We start from the raw sequence: 26,432 nt of genomic DNA, 5'->3' as shown, positions 1-26,432 counted from the left end.
TAGGTTCATCTGGTGTGGGATCTTGATAGTGGGGGAAGCTCTGTGTGTGGTGGGGCAAGGAGTGTGTGAGAATTTACCATATTTATGCTCAATTTTTAAAAATGTTTTTTAAAATAGTAAAATATACACAGCATAACATTTGTCATTTACACTAAAGTGTGCAGTTCAGTGCCATTAAGTGCACTCATGGTGTTTGCAACCATCACTATCATCCACCCCCAGAACTTTTCTGTCATCCCATATTGCAACTCTTTCCCACTTCGATTTTGCTGTGAAACTAAATCTGTCCTTAAAAAAAAAAAGTCTATTAATTTAAAAAAGAGGGAGACATAAACTATATGGACAAAAATAGAGAAAGAAGACAACAGCAACAAAATTTTAGAAGCTGGAAAATAGATGAACCAAAAAATGACTAAAAGGCTTGACAGATTAAAAAATTACACTAAAAAGAAACATACTTAGGCTCATTCGTATTTGATAAAATTTCTGTTGAAACCACAGAAGGATAGTTTTTTTACTTCTCAGCTCAGACAAAATGAAAAGATTTGCAATTTCCAGTGAAACTCTGCTCAGCACCCACATTCTTTTTGGCTTTCTTCATACCTCTCTGGTACTTCTGTTGTTTGAGGTTCCAACCAGAATTAAATCTCAAAGCTCTTCAAGGATCAGGATATATGTATTTTCCTCTTATGTTATACTATTCCCTAAGTGACTTAATCTACACTAATGGCTTCGATTAAGAGATACCCAAATTGATTCTGGAAGTTTGGACTTCTTTCTCTTCCATACTTTAGACCTGTATGATCAAATGCTAACTTGGCATTTTCTCTTGATATCTCAATACTACTCAAGTTCAATGTCCCCCAAACTAAACCCATGATATATCCAGCACTCCTCCACAGTAGATCCCCTTTAAGCATTCCCACATCACTCATTTGCACCCCTTTCTGTGTACTTGCTTAAGCTAGAAACTTAAAAGTCAATTCTGATACCTTTTTTTTATTCCACTACCCCATATCAATCACCAACATTTGGTTTTCTTTACTATTTTGAGTCTATCCATTTTGTCTCTCCTTCACTATCTCCTAATCCAAAATAATCTCCCTTATGATTTTACTACAAATTTCTTTCTAAGTGATCATGCCTCATCCTTATGGCCTCTTTTATTTATTTTTTTATGGCCTCTTTTACTTAATTTTATATCTGCAGCCAGAATATTTTCAAAATGTAAACCAAACTGGGATTTAATAAAATAAAAACTCAAAAAAAAAAAAAAAAGAAAGAACGAAAACTGGTGCATGTGCTGTGGAAAACAGTAGGGAGGCTCCTCAAAAAGTTATTTACAATAGCCAAATTATGGAAACATCCCAAATGTCTATCAACAGATGAATGGATAAAGAAGATGTGGTATATATATATATATATATATATATATATATATATATATATATATATATATATATATAATGCAATGTTACTCAGCCATCAAAAAAAGAATGAAGTCATGCTATTTGCAACATGGATGGAGCTAGAGAGTATTATGCTAAGCAAAATAAGTTAGAAAAGACAAATACCATATGATTTCACTCTTATGCGGAATTTAAGAAACTAAACAAGCAAAGGGACAAAAAAGAGACACACAGGGATACCTGGGTGGCTCAGTGGTTGAGCGTCTGCCTTCGGCTCAGGGCGTGACCCTGGGGTCCTGGATCAAGTCCCACATCGGATTCCTGAGGGGGGCCTGCTTCTCCCTCTGCCTGTGTCTCTGCCTCTCTCTCTGTCTCTCTCATGAATAAATAAATCTTTTTTAAAAAAGAGAGAGAGACGCAAAGGAAGAAACACTCTTAACTGCAGAGAGCAAACTGATGGCTACCAGAGAGTTAAATAGGTGATGGGGATTAAGGAGGGCACTTGTGATGAACACTAGGTGTACGGAAGTGCTGACTCACTGGGGCACCTGGGGGCACCAGGGTGCTCAGTGGTTGAGCATCTGCCATCGGCTCAGGTCTCAGGTCGTGATCCTAGGGTCCTAGGATCAAGTCCCGCATCAGGCTCCCTGCAGGGAGCCTGCTTCTCCCTCTGCCTATGTCTCTGACTCTCTTTCTGCCCATGTCTCTCTTTCTCTGTGTCTCTCATGAATAAATAAAATCTTAAAAAAAAGGAAGTGTTGACTTGCCATATTGTACACCTGAAATTAACGTTACACTGTAAGTCAACTAACAGGAATTTAAATAAAAACTTAAAAAATATATATATAAATCTGACCCTGTCAACCCTTCCCTGCCTCTCATATCGCTTGGAATAAAGACACAAGATTCTATATGGTCTGGCAACATCTCTCTTTCCATTCTCATTTTGTAACATGCTCCCTCTCTGCTTTAGTCACTCAAACCCTCTCTCTTTCGGTGGTGGTGTTCACCATACTCCATCAGCTTGTAAAGCCTCTTCTGTGAAAGGTCTTCTGCATGTTAAGAAATCTATTACTAATCATCTTTCAGATTCAATTTTTTTATTTTTTCAGGTATAACGTGACATCTTTGGTTAAGTCAAATCCATCTCTTTACAAACTTTCATAACATTATGTATTTCTGCTCTGTAGCACTAGTTAAATAGCAATTTTGTTTTCATAGTTATTTAAAATCTGTCTTTCCCAAGGTTATAAACTCTCTGAAGGCAACTGCCCTGTAGGTTCTGGCTTACCCTTGTATCACCAGTGTTGGACACAAAGTAACCCTCAATAAATATCAAAGGGACAAAAAGGAACTGAACTTCCTTGAAACTGTACATATACAGATATTAAAAACAGATAATATGCAACAATATGAATGAATCTCAGACATTGTGTTGACTGTAAGAAGTCAGACACAAAAGACTACATACTGTATGATTCTCTTTATAAGATGTCCAACAAAGTAACTACTGGTGTAGAAGTCAGAGTTATGGCTATCTTTGGGGAAGGGATACAGATTTAGGGAGGGTCATGGGGGAACCATCTGGGGCTAGATATGTATTTCAACCTGGGTGATGGTTATACAGATGTGCATATGCACACACGAATTCATCAGTTTTTTAAGTATACTTTTCTGTATATGTTTTACTGTAACAAAAGGAAAAAAAGGCAACATTTTGGGAGGAAAAAAGATAAAAAACTAAGTACTGATAAGAAACAGGTCTACAAGACCTTGGTAAATTAATCACTTTGCACAACATCATGTATGCTATAATCTTGATTTGGTAAAACAATATATACGTATGGTCCTCCTTCTCCTGGTTTCTGCAAATGACAGAAATCCTACCCTAACTTAAATAAAAAATTCATTTACTGACACATACCTGGAAAGCTTACTTAGCTTCAGTGAAACCCTCGAGACCATTCAAAGGCTAAAAATTATTAGGGCACCACACAGAAGTGACCATGAAAATCAGCAGATTACTGTTCTCAGGGTGCTAGAACTAAGAATGATCAGGTTTCAAATGAGCCTTCAAGCTCCACCAAAAAGTCTGTGTACCTATGTATCTGGAGAGGTGTGCCATATACTTACAGACAAAAGCAATAGCAAGCTAGTTTTCAAGCATGTGTCCCTAGTTCTAAAGACATGCAGATTTTCTGAAATGTAGGCATCTGAACTGTGTTTCAGATGGACAATTCTATGTAGCTCACTGCAAAGTGAACAAGAGCAAGAATTCATTTACTGTTCATATTCTTTTTTTTTTTTTATTTATGATAGTCACAGAGAGAGAGAGAGAGAGAGAGGCAGAAACACAGGCAGAGGGAGAAGCAGGCTCCATGCACCAGGAGCCCGATGTGGGATTCGATCCCGGGTCTCCAGGATCGCGCCCTGGGCCAAAGGCAGGCACCAAACCGCTGCGCCACCCAGGGATCCCCTGTTCATATTGATTCTTAACAAAACTGCAGGAAATCTTTTTACTCATATGCAAATCACAAAGCCTACTAAGAGCTCAGTGCTTCAAAAGACAAAAGTATACCCCAAATCACATCAAACCTAATGATTCCTTAAATTTACAAGTTTTATTTAAAAATTTCCTAGGTCAAAAGTTGGAAATAGTCATACAATATCAACTTTACCATCTATTTTTTCAAGTACTTAGAAGAATCATGTATGTTTCATATATCTCAAATAAGTATGTCATTCTTTCATTCGGTAGACATGAGTAACCATGATGAAGGCTGAATCATGAAAAACTGATCATATTTAGCCATTTGTGATCTACAAAGAACATTATCATCTGATTCAACTAAAAATCAAACATTATGATAGGATACAATGGTGAACAAAACAAATTCTCTGCACCTGTGTGAATCTTATACTGTGTGTATATATACATGGGTGGTGGGGAGGGAAGCAGCACAAAACAAATGAACGTATAAAATGGTGTTACATACCTTTGAGAAGAACATAAAAGGTTAAAAGGGATATAAACGGAGCATAGATGAATGGTAGTCACTTATTTTATAGGAGTGGTCAGGGAAGGCCTCACTGATAACATTTGAGCAAAATCCTTAAAAAAGAGGGAGTAAGCCTCTAAATTCTTCTCCAATGAGAAAATCTCATCACTGGACATGAAAATTTCTGCCAAGTTTATGCTGAGAAACACAAGAGCAAATAATTATGCCAAAACCAATGGCATGTTATAATAATTATACCTTTAATTAAACCTTCAGCCAATCTGCACCTAAAGGATATGCCAACAAAATTATCACTGACATTTACAGTTCTTATTCTACATATAACACACACTTCATGTAAATATATTTTTTGTTCACGTTTCCAATCTAATAAATATTCACATATAAGAACATACAAAAAGATAAAGCAATTTATTCTTACATTTTTTGAAGAACCTGGGCCATCACAACCCCATTCGTTAAATCTTCTACGGTCTGGCATGGTGCATCCACATTAAATGTCTGGATCTGGGTGGGGAGAAAAAGAGCGTAGAGGTTTAGGGGGGAGATTCCATGGTTAACCATACAGAGTTTGTAGGTTTCTTTTTGTGATCTCATCTTGGGAGTGGAATAAATTTTTTTTTAAGATTTTATTTATTCTTGAGAGACACAGAGAGGGAGAGGCAGAGACATAGGCAGAGGGAGAAGCAGGCTCCATGCAGGGAGTCCGACGTGGGACTCAATTCCGGGACTCCAGGATCACGCCCTTAGCTGAAGGCAGGCGCTCAACCACAGAGCCACCCAGGTGTCCCATGGAATAAATTTTAAAAAGCAAAGAAGTTGGAAAAGTTTTCCCTTATGGGAAATTTCCTACAGGTTCTCTCTCTCTTTTTTTAAGATTTTATTTATTTATTCATGAGAGAGGCAGAGAGACACAGGCACAGGGAGAAGCAGGCTCCCTGCAGGGGGCCTGACGTGGGACTTGATCCCAGGACTCAAGGATCATGCACTGAGCCAAAGGCAGATACTCAACCACTGAGCCATCTAGGCGTCCCACCTGCAGGTTCTCATTGTAATTTTTTCCCTTTGAGTAGTAAGGAAATTGTGGTGGATACTTAGTGACATCCCAGCATCCATTCTCCTCACAGATAATCTAAGCAAGTCATGGTACCTTCATCCCCTCTACTAGTGATTGACTTAGGACTCACAGGGCAAAGACAATCTGAACCAAAGAGTTGCAGAGTGATGCTTAAACTTGAGTTTCTAGGAAAGAAAAGCCAATCTCCTCTTGATGTGAACAAGTATGTTGCCTCAAATGCCACAAGCAGTCATATTAGGGCTCTTAATGGAATACATTTTAGGATGAGGCCAATGCAGTGTATGACAAAGAGGGATACAAAGAACTAGGTCCTTGAGGCCAAAATTGAGCCACTGAATTACAAAAAAACCGTAAAGCCTATTATGTGAGATAAACTCGTTTAAGACTGGCCAGATTGACAGGACATCTGGGTGGCTCAGTGATTGGGATCAAGTCCCACATCGGGCTCCCTGCAAGAAACCAGCTTCTCCCTCTGTCTATGCCTCTGCCTTTCTCTCTCAGCTTGTGTCTTTCATGAATAAATAAATCTTAAAAAAACAAACAAACAAACAAACAAAAAAAACTGGCCAGGTTGAGGGACACCTGGGTGGCTCAGTGGTTGAGCACCTGCATTTGGCTAAGGGCATGATCCCGGAGTCCTGGGATCAGGTCCCACATTGGGCTCCCCATGAGAGGCCTGCTTCTCCCTCTACCTCTCTCTGTGTCTCTCTCATGAATAAATAAATAAAATCTTTAAAAAAAAAAAGACTGGCCAGGTTGAGACTTCTTTTACTCAAAACCAAAATACCTCTATACAGATGTAGAAGTCACATTCACTAGTTGAAATTAGATATTCAATTCTGATTTTAAATGTATTCTGAATTAGATCTAACTTTGCAAAAAACAAAACTCCCAACTAAATTTGCAATGATCAGCATGACATGGTTGAGAAATAGAAATTATTTCCATAAGATAATACAGCTGAGCCAACAATGATTCTACTCGGTAGTGCAACCAAGACTTAGAAGAAAATAAATCATTAAGAAAAGACAGATGCAGGCCATGCTCTTGCACAGTTTATAGTTTAGCAAAATGAAAGAGAATGACAGGATGTGCAAACACCAACACAAAGGTTAGAAGTGACAGTGAGAAGCAATCTAGGAATGAGAAACAGCTTAGCATGGGATGGGGGGTGGGAACAGGAAGAGATGGAAGAGGTTAAAGAATATAATTGTGAAAGATGGGGCATCACTGTGCAAAACTTCATAAGCCATGTCAGGACTTTATCCTAAGAGCAACTGTGGGGGGTGGGGACCGGGGAGGCAATAAGCAAAGGAATCCAAGCAGGAGACTGAGGCAATGAGATTTGCACTGTATAAAGATCATCCTGTATGCGGTATGAAGAAAGGATTGGAGGGAAAGAGGCACAGAGACCTATTTTAGTAGGTTTACAGTATTAACATAGCTGAGGTCAAACCAAGTAGAGACAATGGAAATGTTGGGAAAAATACTCAATTCTTCTCACACATTTTTATTTATTAGGTTACACACTCAGAAATGAAATTACTAGGTCAAAGTATATGCACATTTCAAGGTTTTTGATAAATACTGACAAACTGTCCTCAATTCTATTAATTCGGTTCTAGGAATTTTCTCACTTCGTAACAGTAGGTGTCTACTTCTCTATACTGTATCATTTATAAATCTTAAAAAAAAAAAGCTACTGATAAATGCAGTCGGTACCTTATTTATGTATTCTATACAGGAGAGTCTTGTGAGTAGTGATGGTTATGGTGATGGAAACTAAGGGAATTATCCTAAAGATCACATAACAAGTGGTTCTTACTCCATTTGGGAGAGGCAGTAAAAAGAAGCCATTCCCTAACACTAATATCATTCCTGGTAAAGTTTTAATAAATAATTAGTAAATGAATAAACGGAACAAATAAACATCATCTGTAGGAACTGATATTAAATCCTATTCTACATTATCTCCAGCTACCTTCTCAATAGTAATGTGGTAACAATGTAGTTTAAAAAGAGATAAGCACCTGCTTTCATTTTACAGTTGATAAATCAATCTCTTTCTTGTAGGTTTAGAATGAAAAAGAGGCAGCAGTGAGGGTCACAACTCATTTAATATCTCTTCACCTCTAATCTTAGCACAATGTCTGACATAGAATAAGCCCTCAGTGAGCATTTGAATGTAATGAACTAATTCTATCCCAGCTTTGCTCCTAATTTGCTGTGTGAACCTGAGTGTGCCACTTTACCTCTCTCAATGTGAGTTTTTAAATCTAGCAATTGGGAAAAATACCTTATGGGGAGGTGTGTTGGTAAAGGAATAAATGAGAAAATGAATGTACATTAGGTACTGTGCTAAGTCTAAAGTAGCAGTTCCCAAACCTGGTGTACCTCAGAATCATCTGGGAAGCTGCAAAAGGCTGAGAATTGATGCTTAACAAGGTCATCAAATAATTCTTATGCAATGGGACACTGGTTAGACATTTGGAACCCTCTGATCCAAAGCAGATTAGAAAAGTGTCTCTGGCCAATTAGAAGAAAAACATAAAGTAATTCTTCAATAATGCAAATAATTTAGTACTAAAATTCTGTTTCTCTTTGGGACTTAGAAAAAACTATATTATTATTATTAATATGGCTTCTAAACAATTACTTTCTCTGTATTGGCTCTTAAGGTAAATAGTTGATGATGAAGGCTATGATATCCACCTGTGCTTTGAGATGAAAGTAAAGCAGGTCTCAAAGAAAATCTATCTTTATGGAGTTTCCTTTCAGGATGATAAAAATGTTTTTAGAATTAGGTAGTAGTAATGGTTGAACAACCTTGTGATCATACTACAAATCACTGAACTGTACACTTATTTAAAAGGATGGATTTTAGGTATGTGAATAAAAAAAAAATCTATCATCTACCAGTTCTCATAAACTGTGTTAACATCTACAGGATGTGTTGCGACAGTAGCATGATAAAATTTAAAGATAATTATACCTAAGTGCATTAAGGTGTGATATTCTACCTGAAAGATCATAACCTCTCAATTCTGAGAAGCTCTATTAACATCACCCAGCCTCCATCTCACCCTCCCCCACAAAAGCATGAGAAAAGTAAAGCATGAGATCACCTGGAATTAGTAGCTCTAGAGCAGTTCTCAACCAGAGGTGATTTTGCACCCTGTGAGACATTTTTGATTTTAACAAATAGGCATGTGCTATTGGCATCTAGTAGGTAGAGGCCAGGGATGCTACATTCATTCATTCATTCATGGGGGGTGTTACTTTTAAACGTTCAACAATGCACAGAGCACGGCCACAAACAATCATCTAACCCCAATGTCAATAATGCTAAAATTGAAAATCCCTGCTCTAGAGTTGTGATTCTGAAGGTATGGTCCCCAGGCCACTAACAAGAGCATTACCTGGAAACTTGTTAGAAATCAGAATCTCAGGCCCCAGCCCAGACCTACTATATTATAAACTCTGGACATGGGGCCTAGCATTTGTGTTTTAATGAGCCCTCCAACAATGTTAATCAATACACTAAAGCATAAGAACCACTGGAAGGACCCTCCTGCACTGTTGGAGGGAATGTGAACTGGTGCAGCCACTCTGGAAAACTGTGTGGAGGTTCCTCAAAGAGTTAAAAATAGATCTGCCCTAGGACCCAGCAATTGCACTGCTGCGGATTTACCCCAAAGATGCAGATGCAGTTAAACGCCGGGACACCTGCACCCCGATGTTTATAGAAGCAATATCCACAATAGCCAAACTGTGGCAGGAGCCTCTGTGTCCATCGAAAGATGAATGGATAAAGATGTGGTTTATGTATACAATGGAATATTACTCAGCCTTTAGAAATGACAAATACCCACCATTTGCTTCGACGTGGATGGAACTGGAGGGTATTATGCTGAGTGAAGTAAGTCAATCAGAGAAGGACAAACATTATATGGTCTCATTCATTTGGGGAATATAAAAAATAGTGAAAGGCAATAGAGGGGAAAAGAGAAAAAATGAGTGGGAAATATCAGAAAGGGAGACAGAACATGAGAGACTTCTAACTCTTGGAAAGGAACTAGGGGTGGTGGAAGGGGAGGTGGGCGGGGGGGGTGGGGGTGACTGGGTGACGGAGGCACTTGATGGGATGAGCACTGGGTGTTATTCTATATGTTGGCAAATTGAACACCAATAAAAAATAAATTTATTAAAAAAAAAAAACACTGGAAGGAATGCAATTGAAACAGAGATAGGGACACCTGGATGGCTCAGCGACCAGGGATCAACTCCCACATATGGGGTCCCTGCAGGGGGCCTTCCTCCTCTGCCTGTTTCTGCCTTTTCTCTGTCTCTTGTGAATATTAAAAAAAAGAGAGAGAGAGATAAAGTTATGCTATCCAAAGTCATTTAGTATGAAACAAAAATACGATTTGAACCCTGATAGCCCATGTCAGAACCTATGCTCTTATCATTTTATATCGATCCTCAATTTTTAAGAAAGAAAAATTACACTTTTGGGCAGCCCGGGTGGCTCAGCGATTTAGCGCCACCGTCAGCCCAGGGTGATCCTGGAGTCCTGGGATCGAGTCCCGCGTCGGGCTCCCTGAATGGAGCCTGCTTCTCCTTCTGCCTGTGTCTCTGCCCTTCTCTGTATCTATCATGAATAAATAAATAAAATCTTTTAAAAAAAGAAAAAATTACGCTTTTTTTGTACTTTAACTTCTATACATTGATTTATTCCTCCATCACAGAAAAAAAAATTGTTGATAGAATGGAATTAGGTAGATCAGACAGAATGGAATGTGGGAGATACCATCACAAATAATCATACCTTCCCCAAGTCTATAAACTAGAATGCATTTTATTGGCTAACTAATATGAAAACTACATGGATACGATAATGTTGCTGGGCTTCTCAGAAGAAATGTACTGAGCCTATGTGATGATTCTTTCCCCACTTAGCTTCTTGCCATTAACTGGTAGCATTCCAGATTCTTTCTGGTTTTTCAGTCTCTAAAACTTAGGAAAGAGCAATCTTTTCATGTAAAGTTCAAGAAATTAAGCCTGAAAGTATAATATGCAAGGTAGATTTTCTTTAACAGGTAAGAATATAATTTGACTCAGAGGGTGGGGAGAGGAGGTAGAGTGTAAATTTTCAAGCACATCCTGCTGAACTTGCTTGCTGCATAAACTCTGATTTGGAATTTAAACTTAAGGTGTTTTCCACTGGTAGGAAGATACTTTTTTTTCCCTAAGCATTCCTCTTTCAACAAAAATTTGGAACATTTGATTCTTGGGCTAGTATACAATAGAAATATGCAGCATTCAAGGCAATTAGAAGTCCACAGAAATTAATCCTGGATAGGTACTAATAATCATGCCTTTAAAGTGCCTGATGCTTTTTTTAAAAGATATTTATTTATTTATTCATGAGAGACACAGAGAGAGAGGCAGAGACATAGGCAGAGGGAGAAGCAGGCTCCATGTAGGGAGCCCAATGTGGGACTAGATCCCTAGACTCCGAGATCATGCCCAGAGTCAAGGGCAGGCACTCAACCACTGAGCCACCCAGGAGTCCTGAGGCTTTCTTATTTTAACTATTTCCAGTGGAAGAATTCCTCCTATCTAGTACTAAATGCTATGTAGTGAAAACAAACTTTTGATATTCAAGATCTAATTATGATCTTCAATAATGAGCATGGAGGCTCTTGAATTCTGTAAGGCTGTCAGCTCCAAGAATGAGCTTTCAGTTCTTAGATCTTCTAGGTCACACTGGCAACTATCTGTTATCTTGCTGAGTGTAGCAGTCACTTCCTAACCTTCGGTGTGCACAGAATTCATATGGCCAAGGTGGCTAAAAGTTTATGTAGAGTAAATTAGTCCAAATGGGAGTCTTCCCAAGTAGGCTCCGTGCCATCACATGCTTTACTCACTGAGCCAGCTAAGCACACCAACGGAGTCTTTCTTTGGAGCGTACTGCATACGTTTTTTCCCCCTTACACTTGGTTTTGGAATTGTTTTCAACACAGGCTGGCCTCCAGATACGAGGGGGAACTACTAGACCAAACGTACACTTTTAGCTACCTCAAACATTTTCTGCGTAAACACTTACTCTGCTTTTTATAATGACAACTTAAAGAGAATCCAACATTTAAACTCAACTTTATTTTGAAACATTTCAATGCACAAGGTTTTAAAATGTTTCCAAATCTCAGAACTGTACATCTCTGTGTAGAATCTGCCCTCCAGTTGTTCTTGAAAATTTTCTCCAAAAATTTTACTTGATGAGCCTTCCAGTGACATTTCAAAAATCCTTTTCTACTATGCCATATTCCCTGACCTCTCTGATAACCTGGATTTTGTTTTCTTGATATTTACCAGATTCTACATAGATGCTCTCATACTGTGTGCTTCTGTTAGCATCCCTCCAAACTTTCTCACCCAAATAAGTGCAATGAATCACCATCTTTTTGCAGATGCCCTTCAAATAAGCCTGTTTTCAAGACTTGTCTTTCTAGACTTTAAACAATGAAGCCCTACTTCAGGTTCAGTTAGCTAACTTCCTCATCTTTGCCGTGTTGCCTTTTTCTAGCATTGAGGGAAGAACTTGCTTGTACAGACTCAAAAAGGCACATCTTAAGATCCTTAATCTTCTGTTTACAACCTCTGCCAAATCTATTCCCTCCACAGTATCAAAAAATGTGGTCGTTCATTCTTTTCCTTTATCTCTTCCCTGCCTTGGCCACATTATGCGGCTTATCAGTTTTCCCTAAAATAGAGCAGGTAGGTAAACCCATCTTCTCGTCTGAAGATGGAACCCATTACATTTGCATGCTGTATGGTAAGTGTATATTATTGCAAAAAACCAAAAACAAAACACCCTGAACTCCCAAGAATAGCCTAACATCAAAGTTACAGCGTATATCAAAGCGCACGATTTGATTCCTGGCACATTATGAAAGTCTCAGAGTATTTACACCACCTTTGTTGCAACCTACCTAAGGCAAAGCTTTTCTAACCTTTTCACCTAAGTGCCCCCACACAGGAAGGCGAAATGTATATACTTCAGGGATCTGAACTCAAGGAACCGCCGAACAGCATCTTTGACATCTGTATCTTATCTTTAACATGAACCCCAAACGCTGTAGTCACCTCAATAGACGTAGTCGTCTCTTATCCTAGAAATTACATTTAACGTTTTTAGCAATGAGGAAAACTCCTGGAAAAAGCACTAGGTTTATCCCGTGACTCTGCAGACCTCTCCACCCCCCCCCCCGCCCCGAAAACTGACACCAAGTTCTGTGAAACACGAAGCCTGGGTTTCATCACCGGCTCTCAAAGAGGCTGCGAAAGGCACAATTACTAGCAGCAGAACTGAACATACATTCAAAACGTGACGATTTTAATGTGTCTAGCAATTTAGGGTCGTGGGTCCAGAGCGTCGCCCCAAAATGTCGAGTTCCATCACTGATGCGCACGTATCTTCCAGGCTTGTTTACCTATTACCCTAATAAGTACCTCGGCAGCGCATCTCGCACCTTGAATACCGTGTGTGGGCGCCGCGCCCTTCCGTGGTCCTCCCGCGGCGGGCCCGGCTCGCCCTCCGAGCTCCGCGGCGCTACAACAAAGCTCCCGAGGGCCTCTCCCGGCCGCGGAGCCCGCGGGCGCCTCGGGGTCCCGGCCGCGCGAGCCGCCGCCGCCGCCGCCAACAACCCGGACCCGGTGCCGCCTGCGCCGGGGTGGCTCCATTCGGAGGGCAGCCCACAACCGAGCCCGGCAAGTTTCCCTCGGACCCGGGCCCTGCCAGCCGCCCGCCGCCCCGCCGCCCCCCGCCCCGCCCGGCCGCCCGCGTAGACGCGGCCCGCACCGGCGTCCCCCGGCCCCGCCCGCCCCAGGCCCCGGATGTGACGGCACCGCCGCCCTCGGCGCTCGCCCCCCGCGACGGGCGTGGGGGATCCCGGAAAGGAGGCCTGGGGGAGGGGGTCCCCGCCAGGCATCACATACCCAAGTGAGAAGGCTCTCGCACAGCTCCACCCGCTCCACCGACTCCACGTTGAACATCTTCCCCGGCTGGGGCTTGGCAGCGCCTCCCCACCTCGCCAGAAATCGCCGCCGCTCGGTGCGGGGCTGCGTCGGAGGGTCCGGGCAGCTGACCTGGCCTCCGGCCCACCTCGTCCGCAGGCCCGGGCCGCCGACTACCGCCCCGGCGCCGCCAGCGGCTCTAGCACCGTCACCCCCGCCGCCCCTCCTTCTCCGCTCACTCGGGACCGCGCGCCCGCCGCGCGCGCCCCCGGCCACGCCCGCAGCCCCGCGTCCCCGCCCCCGGAGAGCGCCGGCCCCGGCCAGAGTCGCGGCCGCCCAGCCACTGCGCACAATCGGCCCGGCCGGCCCGCCTCCCCGCCCCGCGCGCGCCCCGACGCCGGCCCCCTGCGTGTCCCCGCGCGCACGCGCCGGGCCCTGGCGGCGGCTGAGGCGGCGGCGGGTCCCCCTCCGCCGTCCGCCCGCAGCCTCACGGAAGCGCGGCAGTGCGCGTGCGCCTGTGTCCGCTCTCCAAATTAAAAAAGGGACGGCTAGTGGTTGCCCGGGAGGGGTGGCGGGGGCCGTGCCCGGAAATAACCTCCGTTCTCTGTCACCGGGAACTGGCGAGGTAGCCTCTGCGCCGGAGAGGTACGCGCCCCCTCCCCCTCCCCCTCCCCCTCCGCGGCCGCCGGGTCGCGCCCGGCCACGCCCACCCGGATCCGGGCCCGCGGGAGCTGCCGGCCGGGCTCTGGCGTGGGCGGGCTGCCCCCGGGGGCGCCTCGGGGCTTCGGGGCGGGGGGCGCCGCCGTCCTCCGGGAACCCCGGCGCTGAGCCCGGAGTCCCGGGGGCAGGGGCGGGGCGGGGCGGGCGCGGTTGGCAGACGGCTCGCGGTGCTCGGTGCTTGCCTGGGGAGGACGCCGGCCGATCCTCCCGGGGTCGCGGGGAGCCTCGACTCCCCGGAAACTTGGGCTGCTTGAGCAGGGCGGGGTGTGCGCCAGGTGTTGGTGCGCCAGGACCTCGGCGGCCCTCGGGCCTGTGTCCTGGTGCAGACCAGGCGTTGGCCTTCTCGGGGTTTGCAGGGTGGCCCGCCAGCGCCCACCTTTCCAGAGGCGTGGGTTTGCGCGAGGTCCCCGTGTATTTGTAGGCGATAAGACATGCAGAAAAGTACATGCAACGTACATGCTTAGGGAAGATAGTAACTAACACCCAGGTAAAAACAGAGGGACACTGTCCGTAGCTCAGGAGTCATACCCACACCTACTTTGCGTCCTGAGAACGATTCCCTCCCTAGGCTGACTTCGAGGATGCTCATTTTCCTGCTTGTGTATGCGTGCCTAAACAATATAGTACTTTTTTTGTGCTTTTATGAGTGGGATCAGTGTATTGTGTGGCTTTAAATTAATGGTAAATTTGTGTACATCTGTAGGTAATTTTCATTGCTGTCTAGTATTTCACTGTGTAATAGGGTATCCATTCTGTTCATGGGCTTTTGTTGTTCCGCTGAGGCTACTAAAAACACCTGGATACTAGTGCAAAGGTGTAGGGGGCTTCCTTAGGATATATGCCTTGGAGTCCTAGGAGAATCGTTGAGTTACAGGGAATGCATGAACTTTACCGGATAATGCCAAACTTATTTGGAGGGCAGCAAACAACTTCTAGAGCACATCTTTACTTTGGTTTGCGAGTTCCTGGAGCCCCTCTTTTCCCATCAGGAGGAGGTTTTTGTCATTGAGCATTCAGAACTGAAGTGAGTTGTTTGGTTTTTTTAAGATTTTACTTATTTATTCACGAGGGACACAAAGAGAGGCAGGCTCCATGCTGGGAGCCGGATGTGGGACTCAAAAGTGATCTCCAGGATCACTTCCTGAGCCAAAGTCAGACGCTCAACTGCCACCCAGGTGTCCCTGGAGTGAGTTTTTAATGATGCTTTACAAAGTACCAATTAACATTTCACGTGTGATGAATTTATCATTCTGTAAATGTAAAAAACTGACCTGAAGTCTTCTCAGTGGTCTTAAAAAAAAAAAAAAAAAATCTTCCCTACACCAAGGGAAGAGAAATCTTTAGAAATAAGTGTGTCTCACCTGCTCTTGTTTCCTCTGTTGGTGCGTCTGGGTCTCGGTCAAACCAGAGTTCCTACATTCCACATTAGGTTGTTTCCACAGAATCCCTAGCATGTTAATGACCATTACCCTTGTTAGGCACGTAAAGTCAGTAAGTATATGTTACATTGGCTTAAACCTGACTCACCTGCAACATGTCTTTGGAAGTCAAGAACCAGATGCTAGCCTGTTCTGGAGGGACTGTGGTGTTGTGAACACCTTCACTCCAGCTGTTCAGGTTTTCAAGGCTTTGACACACATGACCTAAGCTTCCATTTTCAGTCTTGACTGCTCACCCGCAGTACATGTATATATGATACTGCAGTGTACTTGAGATTTCATTTGTGGCTCCAGTTGCTCTCAATGAAGGAAATTATATTAAAAACTTCTTGAATGTGAGTAATTGCAGAAATCATGTGATGGTCGTGTTTCTACATGAACTTGGGTTAAAAAACACTGAGTTTCTCCTTTGGAAGTTACGGAATTTCCTACCTTTCACTTATTCTTAATTTTTTTTTTCCTGAAAGTTTTGGAAAAGACTAAGGAGAGAGGTGAGTGCAGCTTGTCTTAGCTGTCTTCTTACTCTAGTTAGTTGGGGACTAGTTCTCATCAATAGCTGATTATCAGACTTATTTATTTTTATAGCTGTTTACCAGATTTAAATAAACATAATAGTGTCCTGTGTGGCAGTGTTCCCAAGTTTATGCTGTCTTCCCAAGGAATGCATACTTAGAGCTTTGGTTAAACAGAATTTGAGATGCAACATAGTGCAGCTATGGAGAAGGCATGGTTAAGTTTTATAATGTTTCTTTTTTTTTTATAAAGTTTTTTTTAATTTTTTTTTTATTTATGATAGTCACACACACACACACACAGAGAGAGAGAGAGAGAGAGAGAGAGAGAGAGGCAGAGACACAGGCAGAGGGAGAAGCAGGCTCCATGCACCGGGAGCCCGATGTGGGATTCGATCCCGGGTCTCCAGGATCGCGCCCTGGGCCAAAGGCAGGCGCTAAACCGCTGCGCCACCCAGGGATCCCTTATAATGTTTCTTGACAGTTGTTAATAATAGTAATCAAGGGTGATTGGCTCAGTTGGTTTAAAAAATAAAATCTATTAAAAAATAGTAATCAAAATATTATAGTTTCCATTTACTGAGCACCTATATGATGTGCCAAGCAATATACTAAATTCTTTACCTTCATTATCTTGTTATAAACCCCATAAAACAGCTTTTTTCAAATTTATTTTTATTTTATTTTATTTTTTTTTTTCTGGTCAAAAAAGTGAGCATTTGAGGGATACCTGGCTGGTGCAGTAGGCAACCAGGCACCTGGCTATAACTCTTGATTTCAGTATTGTGAGTTCAAGCCCATGTTGGGCATAGAGATTACTTAAAAGTGGGCATTTGATATAGTTAAAATTAATTTTATATATTTTAGCATATGAGGAAGCTGAGATGCAAACTTTACATAAGTACACAGTTGTCTGACTCCAAAGCCTATGCTTCTCTGATCTATTAAGCTACTCTTCAATTAAACTTAGCTAGTTAATCCATAGCAAAACCGAAGCTAGAAACCAGTTCCTCTTTAGGCTTCTGTCAATTATACCAGTTTCCAAGATCTATGGTGTTTTGTTTCTGTGAATCTCAAATAGTAAAAATGAAGTACTGGTAACTCTTATTTTCATATTTGAAATGGGGGAAGGAACTTAAGAAATCCTCAAGCCCAGTTTTTACATTCTGCAGAAAATGAAAGATCCTTAGAGATTAATAAAGTGAGGATACAGTTGTAGTTGAACTGGATCTAAAATCTGGGCTGTTAGTTTCCAAGCAGCAGTGCTTAGGCTTCAGTTCAGAGCCTGTGCCAGTGAGCAAAACCAGCAGCACAGTTCTGGTCTAGACAAAACCTGACTATATAAAGCAAAAGTTGGAGAACTGAAGTTAAGATCAAAAAGACTTTTTCAAGACTGAGCTATTTTGTCATGTCCTCAAGTAGAAACAATTTTTTAATTCATTCTCTATAATCTTAGATCATCTTATTAAACTGAGAATGATGATACAATACCTCATTTTTGAGCTATTAACTCCTACAGTTCCATTTTAAAACTCTGATTATAAGAAAAACTACTAGTGGAAGTTGATCTATTGGAAGCTCCTCACAAGGTCAGCTCTTAGTAGTTCTTCATGGGAGAGCTCAGGGTTTAGCTGGGATCTCCCTTGTCTCCAGAAACTTAGCAGCAACTTCCCCACCTCCCCTCTCTCAGCCCACTTTCTTTGGGGATACCAGCGTTTGTGAAAATAAAAAGTAACTGCAAAAAATAATAATAATAATAATAACTCTGCATTTCAATAAATTGGGAACTTCTGCTATAAAATGATGCAAAAAACATTATATGGCTCTGCAGTACTTAAAGTATCCTGGCTCTCTGAGCTCTTGGAAATGTGCTTGAAGCAATATCATAAGCAGTAGCTTATTTGCAAAGAAGTTAAATATACAGCAGAATGGAAAAAACGTATGATTTGTACAGTGGAATTTAGTCATATTACCATTGATTACGCTTGGCAGAGCACAGAAACAAATGTAACCCATTAAGAAAAAATACAAAGGAGGGGGAAGGGAATATCCCTCTACCCTATTATGTTCCTGGCTGAGACTCACTAGTAATAGAAGACGTTAGCAGGAAAAAACCAGAAGCTTAAAAAAATTTGTTTAAAGATTTTATTTTTAAGTAATCTCTACACCCAACATGGGGATCAAACTCCTAACCCTCAAGATCAAGAGTCACACGTTCCACTGACTGAGCCAGCCAGGTACCCTGAAGCTTAATAATTTGTTTATTTCCCATGTACTTGCAAGGTACTCCGGAAAACTGAGTAACCCCCAAAGGGCCCAAGCCATCACATTAAATACCACTTTCAGCTAAAGACAAACGAAAGACATTGGGGGTGGAAGAACAGGGTTATGGGAGGTTACCAGGAAAAGCACAGTAAACAAGGGTAAAGTTGTTCTAAGTCTGTGCCTCCTCCATTCATAACAGTTTCTAGGGATTTAGTGCTGGTATATATAGAGATCCCCTTACAAATGGGGATTTCCCTTGTAAATGTCTTTTACAAAAGCATAACTTCTCCTTGGTTTTCAGAACTTTTCCTTTCTTTGCTGTCTTTTTTTAAAAATAACATAACTCACAAGACAAAATCATATTTTGGGGTGACAAATTCTGCTCTCCTTTATTGTTTTTTTTTTTTTTTTCCTGCTCTCCTTTAGTAGTAAATTTATACCCTAGGGAAAAACCTTAAAACTCTGTGAAGTAATTAGATCAGTAGTTAAAAGACTGGAAATCTTGACACAAGGGGATAACATTTGGTTACCTTTGTGAAGCTGCAAGTAATTCTCCCTGCCCCTAGGATTCTTGACACAGATGTACAAAGCATCTCTAATTTTAAAAGAGAAATCTGCTGAGGCGTCTGGCTGGCTTAGTAATTGGAGCCTAAAACTCTTGGTCTCAGGATTGTGGGTTCGAGCCCCATGTTGGGCTTAGAGATTACTTAAAAAATAAAATCTTGGGATCCCTGGGTGGCGCAGGGATCCCTGGGTGGCGCAGCGGTTTGGCGCCTGCCTTTGGCCCAGGGCGCGATCCTGGAGACCCGGGATCGAATCCCACGTCGGGCTCCCGGTGCATGGAGCCTGCTTCTCCCTCTGCCTGTGTCTCTGCCTCTCTCTCTCTCTCTCACTGTGTGCCTATCATAAATAAATAAAATAAAAAATTTAAAAAAAAAATAAAAAATAAAATCTTAAAAAATAAAATAAAAAGAGGAAACCTGGTAAAATAAATACCTAAATTTATTACATGGCTCACCCCTAGATTACTTGGGGCTGTTCAGTTTCAGTTGGCAGTTCATTTGACTATTCTTTTGAATGAAAATAACGAAGTTAGAGCTGCTCTCTGAGTTTCCTGGTGTGTGGCCTTCATCATGGTTATTTGAAACCTATCATTAGAAAGTTCCTGATATATTAGGCAATTACTATGTGTAAAGCTGATGGAAACTGCCTTTGATCTGTTTGCTTTGGTTTCTTCCATAAGGTAATTTCCTTATTAGCAAACAATTTGGATTCTTTTCATAGGTGTTAGACTTTCACAAAGTTTCCTCTTAACAGAGACTTGCTAGGTTAATGAGTAAAACTTTCTAGTGCCATAAGTTATATATTTATTTATATATATGTATATATACACAGAATTTTATTTTAATTATGAATAGTCATATATGTTTATTTCCTTTATTTTCCTTTAGGTGTCTTATGAGACTAAATTTTTCTGTTTTGCAATGTGAAAAATATAAATTATCTGTGATTCTTGGACTCTGATATAGTTTGGGTTATTTCCCTTCATACCTATAGAAATTGGGTATTACCATTTTTCTCAAGCTTAGTGTATGGGAAGGAGAGTTTCATATCCTCCCCTTTCTCTTCATAAGGAAATGCAGCCTCAGAGTGATTCCATATTCCAGGCAGTTCAAAGAATTCTGAACCATATGCTGAGCTTAGTCCCAGGTGAGGCTAATAGTTTTTCAAGTAGAATTTTCACTAATTCAACTAATCATAGTATAGACATAAATGTCTTATAGCCTGATATATTTTACTTTTCAAATTACTAACATTTTAAGTAAGGTTAGTCACTTGTGTTTAAATATACATTTATTAGGCCCTACTGTGTGCAGGGCACTATGCTAGATAACACAGGAACGTTTACAGAAGAAGAGAATATATTACCTTCCCAATCCGAAATTGGTACATTCTAGGACACAGGCAGTGCTGTGAGGGTGAAGAGAGATCTGATTTACCTGAAGAACTGATTTGCTATTTAAGAATGAGAAGAGCGGCTGGTTGTGAGGAATATCTTTTTTTCCTTAAGATTAAAGGAACAGAGCTTGAAGAATAAAGGGTATTTTTTAAAAATTTGTTTTTAAAAAATGTAAGTAGATGATAAATTAATTGATTGAAGGAGATAGAATTTTATACTCCTGGGACACCTGGGTGACTCATCGGTTGAGCCTCTACCTTTGGCTCGCTCTTGGTGGGGGGGATGAGTCCCTTATTGGCTCCCTGCAAGGAGCCTGCTTCTCCCTCTTCCTAAGTCTCTGCCTCTCTGTGTCTCTTATGAATAAATAAATAAAATCTTAAAGAATTTTGTACTCCTCCAAATAATGTGTCTGGCAAATTTTAAAGAACTCAACGGGAGAATTCCCACGGGAGTTGTACTTAATGCAATTTCCTTAAATGGGTGCTTTAAAAAATTAAATACATTAGAAGTGAGTTACATTTTTGTTGTTTTGATTAGTATATTCATTTTCACTGTGCCATTTGTAACTTTTGTCTGTTTCCTTATCTTTTAGACTTGGAATGGCCAAATATCAAGGTGAAGTTCAAAGTTTGAAATTGGATGATGATTCAGTCATAGAAGGAGTAAGTGACCAAGTACTTGTGGCAGTTGTGGTCAGTTTCGCTTTGATTGCTACCCTGGTATATGCACTTTTCAGGTGAGACTAAAGGCCAAAATATTGAAATAATGTGTATTTGCAAAGGCCACTGCTTTCTGACTGCTTCTAATAATTTTCAGTACTTCATTTAGAAAAGTGAGTAATAGACCTCAGTGATTGTGATGTGGAAATGTTGGCGTTTGGAGCTAATGGCCAAGAAAGAATTCTTGAGATGTCATCAGTGGAAAAAAAAGATGTTTTTGTTTTTGTTAAGATTTTATTACTTATTTGATAGAGCAAGTGAGCACAAGCAGGGTGAGGGGGAAAGGGAGAGACAAGGGAGCCCTATGTGGGGCTTAATCCTAGGACCCTGGGATCATGACCTGAGCGGAAGGCAGACACTTAACCCACTGAGCCACCCAGATGCCCTCAAAAAGGTGGTTTTATTAAGGCATGGGGACAGGATCGTGGGCAGAAAGAGCTGCTCGAGGGTTGTGACAGATGACAGATTATATACTTTCAAGTTGGGGAGGGGTTAGGGATAGCATAAGTTTCTAAGGAAAATTTTTTTTTTAAAGAGCAGTTTAATCTTCCTCTCATTTTTTTTTTTTTTAAGATTATTCATGAGAGACACAGAGAGAGAAAGGGAGAGAGAGAGGCGCAGAGACACAGGCAGAGAGAGAAGCAGGCTCCAGGCAGGGAGCTCTACGTGGAACCCGATCCAGGGTCTCGGGGATCATGCCCTGGGCTGAAGGCAGCGCTAAACCGCTGAGCCACCCGGGCTGCCCTAGCATGAGTCTTGACTATAGAGAACAAACTGATGGTTACCAAAAGAGAGGTTGTTTAGGGGATGGATGAAATAGGTGATGGGGATTAAAGAGTAAGTACACTTACTATGATGAAAAAATAATACAAATAAAAAGTAATTATTGATAGGTCTGTAGGTACTGCCATTTTATCAGTGGTTCTCTAGTTGTTTTTGTTGTTTTTTCTTTCTTTTGCTTCCCTCTTGATTTGATGATTTTTTGTGTGTGTGTGTTTGCTTGAATTCCTTTCTCTTTATGTTTTGTGTACCTATTATAGGCTTTTGGTTTGTGTTTACCATGAGATTCATATATAACATCCTATGTGTATATAGCAGTCCATATTAAGTTAGAGGTTGCTTAAGTTCAAATACATCCTAAAAGCAGTATATCTTTGCTCCTTCTCGTACATGTTTCATATACATGATGTCATATTTTACATTTTTCTATTTTGGGTATTTTTTGTTTTTTAAAAGTAAGCTCCACACCTAATGTGGGGCTTGAACTCATGATGCTGAGATTGAGATTCACTGGATAATTTTGGTCTCTTTTTTCAAAGAATGACAAAAGACCATAAATCATTGGTAGATGATGTACTTTGTTTTTATATTAGAGCCAGTCTTTCCCTTGCCATCTTTATTTAGACCTATTTAATGTCATTTTCTCACAGCTAAGATGATCACTTTTTTAAGATTTATTTATTTATTTTAGAGAGAGGGAGCAGGAGTGGGGGTAGGGGGAGAGAAGATTTCAAGCAGACTCCCCACTGAACGCAGAGCCTGATACGGAGTTTAATCCCATAACTACGAGATCATGATCTGAGCCGAAACCAAGAGTCATCACTTAACCAACTGAGCCACTCAGGCGCCCCAAGATAATCACATTTTAAAGATTGTCTAATCTAGTTCTTTAAATCTGTCTTAATTACCCTAATATTTTCTAGATTTTTGGTTCTGTACATGTTCAGCATCCCAGGCTGTTTGTTCTTGTTCTCTGGCTATACTTTTTTTTTTTTTTTTTAAGATTTTATTTATTCACGAGAGACACAGAGAGAGGCAGGCTCCATGCAGGGAGCCCACTGTGGGACTCGATCCCGGGACTCTGGGATCACACCCTGAGCCGAAGGCAGACACTTTACTGCTGAGCCACCCAGGCATCCGTCTGGCTGTACATTGACTTTTCTAGCATTCTACAACCAAATTTTACACTCTTTTATCTTCTTTTTTATGGAAAGAAACAAAAAGAAAAAAAAAAGACCTTCCAGTTACATGGTTTATATCTATACTCTGAAAAGTAGTAACTATCTTTTTCCAAAGAGAAAGGAATGGTTTTCCAGTGTCCTAGAGAAATGTTGTTTTAGTTAGGTATATACTGGTATTTAAATGAGATGGTTCATGTGCTGTGCCTTGATAGATTGTTTTCACCAGAGAGTAGCTTTCTGTTAGAGATTGTTTATTTAGTCACAAAAAGGTAATATTTAAAATAATCTACCAAACTTTAAGGTATTTAAACAGAGTTCAATAGTTTTATTATGTTTATGTTTAGTTTCTGATTAGTTGACTTTTTTTTTAATTTTTTTTAAAATTTTTATTTATTTATGGGGATCCCTGGGTGGCGCAGCGGTTTAGCCCAGGGCATGATCCCCGAGACCCTGGATCTATAGTCACACATAGAGAGAGAGAGAGGCAGAGACATAGACAGAGGGAGAAGCAGGCTCCATGCACCGGGAGCCCAACGTGGGACTCGATCCAGGGTCTCCAGGATCGCGCCCTGGGCCAAAGGCAGGCGCTAAACCGCTGCGCCACCCAGCGATCCCAGTTTTTTTTTAATGTTCTCTCAAAACTAATGGTCATGTTTTGCAGCTTTTTTACTAAAATCTGAATTTTTTTTTTTACTAAAAATTGAATAATTATAAGATGTATTTTTAACATTTTTCCCTGTCCTGTTAGGATATTGATTTAGAGGGAGTTTTTTCTTTCTTTCTTTCTTTTTTTTTTTTTTTTTGAAGGATTTATCCATTCATTTGAGGTGGGTGGAGAAGGGCAGAGGGAGTAAGAATCCCAAGCTGACTCCCCACTGAGCAAAGCCTGACTTGGGGCTTGATAACAAGACCCTGAGACCATGACTGGAGCTGAAATCAAGAGTTAAACGCCCAACTGACTGAGCCACCCAGGTGCTGCTGATTTAGAGGTTTTATCACTGTTGAGTATTAGCTCATCCAGAGAATAAAGGCTCTTACATAGAGTAATGCTGAGATTTTATGGATCTAAAATATTGCTGTTAAAAATGTCTAAGTTTAGAAGAAACTGTTACTGCCAAATGGAATTAAGCTGTGAATCAGATGGAAATCTTCATCCTCACCCTGTCAACCTAACCACCACTTGTAATTTCCAATACCCTCATCTCTTATCCCTTCCTTTTATATCAGCCACTAAATTCTTGCCCTTGAGTCTCCCTTTTAATTGTTAATGTTAAGATATTAGTGGTATGTTAGGTTTGGGCTTTTCTATATGATTTAGTTTATTTTCTGTTTTTTTACCTCATAGGTGGAAAGATCTAATTAGATATGGAAAAGTGTTTAAGTATATAATTACATAGTTGCTTATTTTGAAGGAACTTCACAGAATAAATAAATGTATTAATTGTTCTTCATATGATTTGTAAGCCTGTGGTTACATCAAATCAACAAGGTACTAGGCCTCTGAATTTCATCATTTGCCAGTTGAACCTGAAATCAGCCTATACCCATGATCTTTAAACATTATCTAAAAAACTAAAATCTAAAAAAAAATGAGTGATTCATCTGATGGTGTTTTATATTCAAAATTCATTATATTTTATTCAACAGAAATGCACATCAGAACATTCACCCAGAAAACCAAGAGCTAGTAAGGGTACTTCGGGAGCAACTGCAAACAGAGCAGGTACTGTTGTTATGTAACTGTGTATATTTGTATGAGGAGTAATGTCACCATTCCTCTTGCATATGCAATTGTGATGAAATAATAAATTACTTTTTGGAAACATGGAGTGCTTTCCTGCTTTGTTAATTTAAATTATTCTATTGATTGGATGTTTTCTTCAGATTAGGCAAATGACTAGTTTTAACTACTCAGATGTTTCCATGTGCATGCTTTTTCTTTTTCTTTTTTTTTTTTAAGAACAGCAGTTTTCCTGTTATTTATTTGTGAGGATATAATCACTCTCTAATTGGCTTTACTGTAATGTGGTGGAAAAACTTTTTTTCCCCCGAAATCCTACCTATTCCCAAAGACCTACAAAAAAATGACTACAATGGTGGCTGCTCCCCCCCCCCCCCACTCTTCTTTTTCTTCATTGGTCAAGGTTAGCAAAACTAGCTAAGCAAAGAAGACTTTTCTTTCTCTTCTATGGTTATAAACCAGATGGACTCTGGTTATTTTTAAGAACCGGAAATGTAATATAGTTCATGAAGGCTGGAATATATAGAATATTGTATACCTTCATGCCAAGAAAGCTAATATTAAAAAATTAAAATTAAAAATGGATTTCCCACCCACCAAATTTTAATTCCTCACAAATAAATAACTCTCTTCAAAAAAGAGTCTTTTTACAATTTATCCACTCACCATATATTTATTAAACATTTACTATATGCCAGACACTGTTCTAGGCATTGAGGATTCAGTTGTGAGCTAAACAAACAAGAATTCCTGCCTTCATAAAACTTAAATTCACTGATGTAAAAATAATTTAATCATGTTAGCAGTATACTCTGTTCCAGAGCTATTGTTATTAATAATTCATGGTGGGATAGTGTTTTATAATTTACAGAGGGCTTTCACATACAACTGTTTTATTCGGTCTGCAAACATGATCAGTAAGGCAACAATTCTCATTCCCATCTAACGTATTAGAACACTAAGATTTACTTAAATTCACACTGGAATAACATGAATGGATCTGGCTATACAGAAGTCCCACACTGAGTTGCATCTTCCAGATTCCTTTGCACCACTGTCCAATTCACCTCCCTCATACCTTCCTCAGGCATAATATTTAGCTGTAGTTAGAATAAAGCTAGTGACTTAGCCCTTTCTGTGCTGTCCTGTATGGTAGCCACTACCCAAATGTAGCTATTTAATTTTAAGTTAACTAAAATTAAGTACAATTTAAAATTCAGTACTTTTTAGTTACACTGCTCACCTTTTAAGTACTCAATACCCACAGATAAAGATTTCCATTACTGCATAAAGTTCTGTTGGACAGCACTGGTAATTGTTTTTTATTGTTTCTGTTTTGATTTAGTTTACTTCCAAAAAAACAATGATGAAGACAAAAGGTAGAGAGGGGGACATTAAATGCTTTATGTTTTTCTTTGCACCATTAAAAATGATATAAAAGACTAACATCAATGTGGGTGATCATGGGTTATAGAATATTCTAGTGTTTTGGAACTGATTTAAGAAAGAGGAGTTTTTGTTATGTTTATTAGTTTTAGGTGACAAAAATCTTTGATTCAGTTTACAATTAACAGTTCATATTTAGCCAA

The 26,432-nt window shown here is 40.5% G+C and overlaps 2 protein-coding genes across 6 annotated transcripts in view; one reads left to right on the top strand and one right to left on the bottom strand.

Annotated features, from left to right (window-relative positions):
- Positions 1 to 13,765, bottom strand: part of HOOK3 (hook microtubule tethering protein 3) — a 112,540-nt gene extending 98,775 nt beyond the window's left edge. Inside the window, exons 1-2 of one of the 2 annotated variants that reach the window (XM_055335221.1) lie at positions 13,509 to 13,765; positions 4,851 to 4,936 (exon numbers count right to left, since the gene is read on the bottom strand). In XM_055335221.1, coding sequence (XP_055191196.1) covers positions 4,851 to 4,936; positions 13,509 to 13,565 — 143 coding nt within the window. In that variant the 5' untranslated portion in view covers positions 13,566 to 13,765. Of the gene's footprint in view, positions 1 to 4,850; positions 4,937 to 12,888; positions 12,908 to 13,508 lie in introns of those variants that run through there. The other variant, XM_055335222.1, reaches the window with a different exon arrangement.
- RNF170 (ring finger protein 170) overlaps positions 13,086 to 26,432 on the top strand; it is a 29,541-nt gene continuing 16,194 nt past the window's right edge. Inside the window, exons 1-3 of one of the 4 annotated variants that reach the window (XM_055335226.1) lie at positions 13,086 to 13,280; positions 21,015 to 21,158; positions 24,750 to 24,825. In XM_055335226.1, coding sequence (XP_055191201.1) covers positions 21,022 to 21,158; positions 24,750 to 24,825 — 213 coding nt within the window. In that variant the 5' untranslated portion in view covers positions 13,086 to 13,280; positions 21,015 to 21,021. Of the gene's footprint in view, positions 13,281 to 13,947; positions 14,172 to 20,099; positions 20,173 to 21,014; positions 21,159 to 24,749; positions 24,826 to 26,432 lie in introns of those variants that run through there. The other 3 variants (XM_055335223.1, XM_055335225.1, XM_055335227.1) reach the window with 3 other exon arrangements.

The sequence above is a fragment of the Nyctereutes procyonoides genome, unplaced genomic scaffold (genome assembly GCF_905146905.1).
Source record: "Nyctereutes procyonoides isolate TBG_1078 unplaced genomic scaffold, NYPRO_anot_genome, whole genome shotgun sequence".
NCBI classification, from domain to species: domain Eukaryota; kingdom Metazoa; phylum Chordata; class Mammalia; order Carnivora; family Canidae; genus Nyctereutes; species Nyctereutes procyonoides.
The sequence above is the reverse complement of the archived record's forward strand: the minus strand, read 5'-3'. Positions and strand labels throughout refer to the sequence as shown.